Source organism: Aphis gossypii, chromosome 2, assembly GCF_020184175.1.
Source record: "Aphis gossypii isolate Hap1 chromosome 2, ASM2018417v2, whole genome shotgun sequence".
In the NCBI taxonomy this organism is placed as follows: domain Eukaryota; kingdom Metazoa; phylum Arthropoda; class Insecta; order Hemiptera; family Aphididae; genus Aphis; species Aphis gossypii.
In genome coordinates this window covers 31,185,063-31,190,986 of record NC_065531.1, presented here as the reverse complement: position 1 = coordinate 31,190,986, position 5,924 = coordinate 31,185,063, and the positions used below count along the sequence as shown (strand labels likewise).

The 5,924-nt window shown below is 25.6% G+C and overlaps 1 protein-coding gene across 1 annotated transcript; it reads left to right on the top strand.

Moving 5' to 3' along the window:
* Positions 1-2,143: 2,143 nt before the first annotated feature.
* Positions 2,144-4,209, top strand: LOC114127324 (translation initiation factor eIF-2B subunit beta). The gene is made up of 9 exons (XM_027991524.2): positions 2,144-2,292; positions 2,351-2,422; positions 2,529-2,615; positions 2,830-2,959; positions 3,047-3,195; positions 3,271-3,427; positions 3,486-3,680; positions 3,739-3,932; positions 4,006-4,209. The coding sequence occupies exons 2-9, from the start codon at positions 2,355-2,357 to the stop codon at positions 4,091-4,093; spliced, it is 1,068 nt and encodes a 355-aa protein (XP_027847325.1). The 5' UTR covers positions 2,144-2,292; positions 2,351-2,354; the 3' UTR covers positions 4,094-4,209.
* The last annotated feature ends 1,715 nt before the right edge of the window (positions 4,210-5,924 follow it).

Here is a 5,924-nt window from a genome sequence, read left to right as displayed (position 1 = left end):
TGTGTGTTATACATCTATAAATTATTATTACGTACTGTTAAAAATTCAAAAACAATTCCATTTAAAATTTTATGTAAATCACCACTTATTAAATAAACTCTCTTTAATACCAGTGTATTTATGTCTATCAGACAAAACACCACTAAAACCATAGGTAATATAATAAAGAATATTTATTATCTGACCAAAACATTGTAATAAAAAATTTAAATTTGACTATGTCTACTATGTTGTAGTAAGTATAATTTTTTAATTATTTTCATCTTATTATTTAATGTACAAATGTAAATAATGTTCAATATTTTATGTATAAAAATAATATTTTGGCTTATTTACTACATTCACATAGATATGTATATTATAATACTATCTACCAATATTCTAAAAAACATAAAATAAAGTTAGGTATTTATTTTAATTTTAATGAACTCAATTATCATACCTAGACAAAGTTGTCAGTAAAAAATGAAGTAAAAACTGTTAAAAATTAACACCTATATATTATATTATGTTCTATAGACTAGAACCAACACCAAATGGTTATGTCTTACTATCTTCTAATGCTTAGAAGTTTTTTAGGTATTTTATTACATTTTTTTTTTAATAATAAAATAATAATCATATTATTGACTGTTCAATTATTTCAATTTTTACCATAATTTAAAAGCTTAAGATTAATATTTTGATTTGTGTATAACATAATGTATATACAATTTTAATCTCATCTATGAAGTTTTTATCTCATATAAATGTGTTCCATCATTAGGTAGATAGCTGAATATGACACAAATAAATATTATCTTTGTTCATATTTTTGCAGCCAAAACATACAATTTTTTTTTTAACATTTATTTGAAAATAATATTATGTAATCTATATAGATATTTTTACAATATTTTATTTTTTCAATGATGTGTAGTGCAAGATAATATATCTTTTTTTATACAATCTATCATGTTTATAACTGTTTTTTATTTATTTTTTATAAATGTTTTTTTACTAGCATCTATGGTACTTGAAATTTGTTAAAATTGTATACTATTTATTGCTATTATATTTATAATAAGATAAAATATTAAAATCCTTAAATTTTGTTCCTTTAAACTTTATTTAATATGCTTTTGTATTTAATCTAATAAGTGACCTCTGTAGTGTATAGATTAATTTATTGGATTAAATGTGATATGTCTCTTAATTTTTAGTAGCTATCTAATTACTTTACTTTACATTAATTAACTAAATATTGAGTATTTTTTTTTTAATTGTATGATCAGAATTTACCAATCTTATTATTAAGGGTAGGTAAATAGCCTACAAGGTCATAATTTACATACTACACAGGTCTTTTTTTTTTTACTACATTAATACATTTATAATAAATAATAATTAATGCTATAAGTTAAAGACATTAAGGTCACTACACAAAATAAGATTTTAGATATATCACTTATGAACTGACTCTACATATTGATATTTAACATAAGATGTCTTCAAGTTAATCTTTTATGTTTAGTTGAAACTTCTTTCAATATTCAGAACACAATTATAGATTATAGAATATAAAAAAATCCATATTATAGCGATAAATAATAACTATAATATTATATTATACATTTAACAAAATTTTTTCCAATTATATTTTTTCGCACTAATCAAAAACCAGTTAAACTGGGTCCTGCACTCCAAATAGCTTTTTCAGCCGCGCATTAGATTTTATGTATACGGCATAGGCGATAAGCGTCATCCGGATTCCGGAGCTTCCAGGCCGGAAGCGTAGACGTTAGTTAATCAACCTTGGGGCTTGGATTATATGATATTATTATGATCTTAGCAATCAACAGTGACCAATCAGCAATCATCAGAGAACAGATCATCAATGTGGTATGGTGGTACCATGAAGACTATAATAGACAATAGTCTCCTTAGTATAATATTCTAAATATCTTCATGGGTGGTACTATAACAATTAATAGTGGCCTGCCGTTGTTTCATCATTCGCTTATTATAATATTATTATGTATTTAATATTTATGTGCTCGGGCCCGGTCCCGGTGCCCCACATTTAGAGAACAAAATTGAAAATAATGAAAATATCACATATTTAAAAATAATATCATATTATGTTTTCATTGGTTTAATTGATAGCAGTGATAGCACTATCATTACGATTTAAGTATTATAAATTGTTCTGTGGTATTAGCTGAAGATTTATAATTAATACTTATTACTTTTACTTTTTAATTTTAATATTTATAAATTAATTCCCAGTAGAAAAAGCAGAAGTTTATTCAAGTATGATAAATTACAGATCTAATGTGAAATAATTTTAATTTATCTTTTGTCTATTTAGGAAAATGCTTGACATAGATGGAAAAACTCATGAAATGTTAATAAACAATTACATTTCAAACCTTAAAATAAAGTAAGTATTAATTATCCAAATACAATTATAATTTACACTATTTAATTTATCAGAATTGGGCTATTAATTATTGTTTAAATTTTTATACTTATTAAATTTATTTTAGGAAATGGGAAAGTAATTATGTAATTGCAGAAAAAACTGTTCAGCTTTTTAGACATTTTATTGATACAATTAATTGGTCAACAACTATGTAAGTAATATTTTTAATTAATTGCAAGATAATTTATTATTGTGGTTTATTTCTAGTCTTAGTTATTCAATCCAATAGAATATTAAGTATAAATATCATACAATTATCAACTAATGAATAAACAAAATATTGAGTTCTTACGAAACTTGTTTAGTGTTATAAATAATTTTATTTGTTAATATATGCTGCGAAAATATTTTTTTTTAATTTTTAGAGAATTACTAAATCAATTGAGAGAATATGGATTCCAAATCACATCAGCATTACCACTACAATTTATTGTTGGTAACATTATCAGACGAATTTTAAACATTGTTCGGGAAGAATACACTGCTGCTAGAAAAGTAATTTCACATTATCTATTATAATAAACAAATATAATTATATAACTAATAAATCATAAATATGTATTTTATGGAAAAAAAAAATAGAGTTCTGAAGAAGAAATTGATGTACAAGACTCATTACATAAAATAGTTACATCTGAAGATGATGTTGATGACTATAATAGCATTGTCCCTGAACTTAAATTATCAATTTTTGAACATTTAGATGAATTTCAAATGGAGATAGAATCCAGGTAAAAAAAAAGGAAAAAAGTATTTAATATGTATGACATGTCATATTAAGTATAAATCTTAATATTTTTTTTAAGCAATGAAGATATTTCTAAACAAGCGCTTGAACATATTCATTCAAATGAAATTATTCTCACTGTTGGAAAATCATCTGAAGTTGAAATGTTTTTAAAAGAAGCTGCTAAAGATAGAATTTTTGAAGTGTTCATAACAGAATGTTCCCCCTTAAATCATGTGAATTAACATTTAATATAATAATTTAAATATTTTATTTGACTAAGTATGTTTCTAGGGGAGACAATTAGCTCTAAATCTCTCAAAACATAAAATTCAGTCAACATTAATTCCAGACTCCACAATGTTTGGCATAATGTCTAGAGTGAACAAAGTAATTATTGGGGTTGATTCTGTTATGGCCAATGGAGGTCTTAGAACGTTCAATGGTTGTCATGCTGTTGCTTTAGCTGCAGCTCATTACTCTGTTCCGGTAATATTATTTTTTTGAGTTAATTTATTTTTTACTGATATGATGATTGATTATTTAGGTAATAGTCTTAGCACCAATGTATAAACTGAGTTCACGCTACTTATGTTCATACAACCAGGATGCTTTCAATGAATTTGTTTCACCAGCGGGAGTTCTGAATTATTCAGATTCAGTAGTATCAAAAGTTGATGTTTACAATCCTACATATGATTATGTCCCTCCTGAAAATGTCACTCTATTCATTTCAAATAAGTAAATTCCTGTTATAAAAATTATTGCTTTAAATACCATCAATTATATTTTTAAAATGCTTTTTATTTTTTAGTGGTGGCCATTCTCCTTCATATGTCTACAGATTATTATCTGAAATATATCATCCGCTTGATTATGATTTATCTGTTCAAAACAAATAAAATATTACTCAATGGTATGTTATTTTGTTGCTTTTGAATTAATATTGGATGTTTAAAAAAAAACCATTTGTAAAAATTAATCAACATTGTATTATACAAATTACTTAAATCAGAAATTGGCTTACATTATTTTCATAAAAATTTAGAAAATATATTTATACATTCCAATGGTATCACAACATGTTGATCAACTATTAGCCTAATAATTTGGTTAAATAATCATACTGAATTTGAAAATTGAGATTTGTTTCTACACAGGTCCATTTTAATATTTTTTCTAAATGTATAACTTGTTTGTGCAACAAATTGTGAACAATGAAAACCAGTTTGTAGGTACATTTTCAAGTATACAGAATGTTTGTATACTCAATGCATAATGTTTATTTTGAATCATAGTTTCCCATCAGTGTTCTTCTATCAATATTTTAATCGTGATTACTAATTAATACGCCAAGAGCTAAAAAATATTGTTGTTGTTGAGAACATGGAATATGGTGACTTGAATCTAATTTGTTGTTTAATTTATTGCCTATAAAAAAGTATTTTCCCATCAAACTTTGACTATAGTCCACGACATGAAAAGTGGCCGATGACCTTTGCGAACCTAGCGACCGTTTCACCCTAGTGGTTCACAATCCCCACCACAGTACATTTTACAGTTTCCCTCCAGGCATTCCAGAAGATCCGCTAAGGGTGCACAAAAAAAAAACCAGTATACTATAATGTATGGAATATATGTAGGAATGGAATACACAAAAGGTACGCGCTGGCGCGCGCCGGATAGTAGGTGTTCTAGGTTGAGAACCAATGACTAACAGGTTGAGAAGCCGCAAGGGGTCGCGGTACACATCGGCCACTTTTCATGTCGTGGACTATAGTCTTTAAAGCAGCATTTAGAAATGAAATAAATTTTGTTGCTTAAAGCTAATACATTTTTTTTTTTTTCGATAAGATTGTAAATTATGGTTTGTTAAGGAAATTATCTTAAAATTAGCTAGTTTTTAAACCCACTAGATTATGACATAAGAATATGATTAGACAAAAATCCTAAGCCTTAAAAAGGGTGATGTATGGTATTATAATTTTTCCACCACCAGCTTGAGTAATTCAAAAAGTAGATTTACACAGGTTATTATATACTCTATACTCAGTTAAATTTATCTAAAATTCTAAAAGAAGGTTTCAATTCATAAATTGTGTGCAACTGAGCTGTAGCGAAAGTCTAATTAGATTATAGAAAAATCAATAATTTTTCCATAACTAGACCAATATTTTTTTTAGCTCATCTATATTCTGTTTGTCTAAAATCATTGTTTGCAACATCACTAAAAATTTTAATATATTTAGAATTGATTATGTGAAAATTAATGTTTGAATGAGGTCATTGTTTACTAAAAAAATTAAGTAAAACCTTTGTATAAATTTAGCAATTTGAAATTCCATTTCAAAATAAAATATCTATTTTGCATATCTCAACACCTATAGAGTAGTGGTAAGACCTAATTTTCCTAACCTTTCTTAAAGTAAATGCTAACTTTTCTTGCAGATAATAGTACTATTATTGGAGCATGTATCACAACTGAGTAACACTAACTCATTGGTGAAAGATATATAAAACCAGGAAAAAACTAATCAGCAATTTCTTTTTTAAGTATTAAATATAAAGTAGCTTTTATATTCTAAATTAGTGTTTCCCAAAAGGTGTGCTAAAAAAATTATTCTTAGCTCAAAGGTTTCATTGATTTTATATTACTTTAGTACTTTGAAAATAATAAAAATTGCATTATAAAATACTAAAATTATAGTAGGTTTTTGGTTATAAAAATTAAAC

Coding starts and splice junctions, on each gene's coding strand:
- LOC114127324 (XM_027991524.2), top strand. CDS start 2,355: ATGCTTGACATAGATGGAAAAACTCATGAAATGTTAATAAACAATTAC. Junction 2,423..2,528: donor ATTTCAAACCTTAAAATAAA/GTAAGTATTAAT, acceptor AATTTATTTTAG/GAAATGGGAAAGTAATTATG. Junction 3,428..3,485: donor AATGTTCCCCCTTAAATCAT/GTGAATTAACAT, acceptor GTATGTTTCTAG/GGGAGACAATTAGCTCTAAA.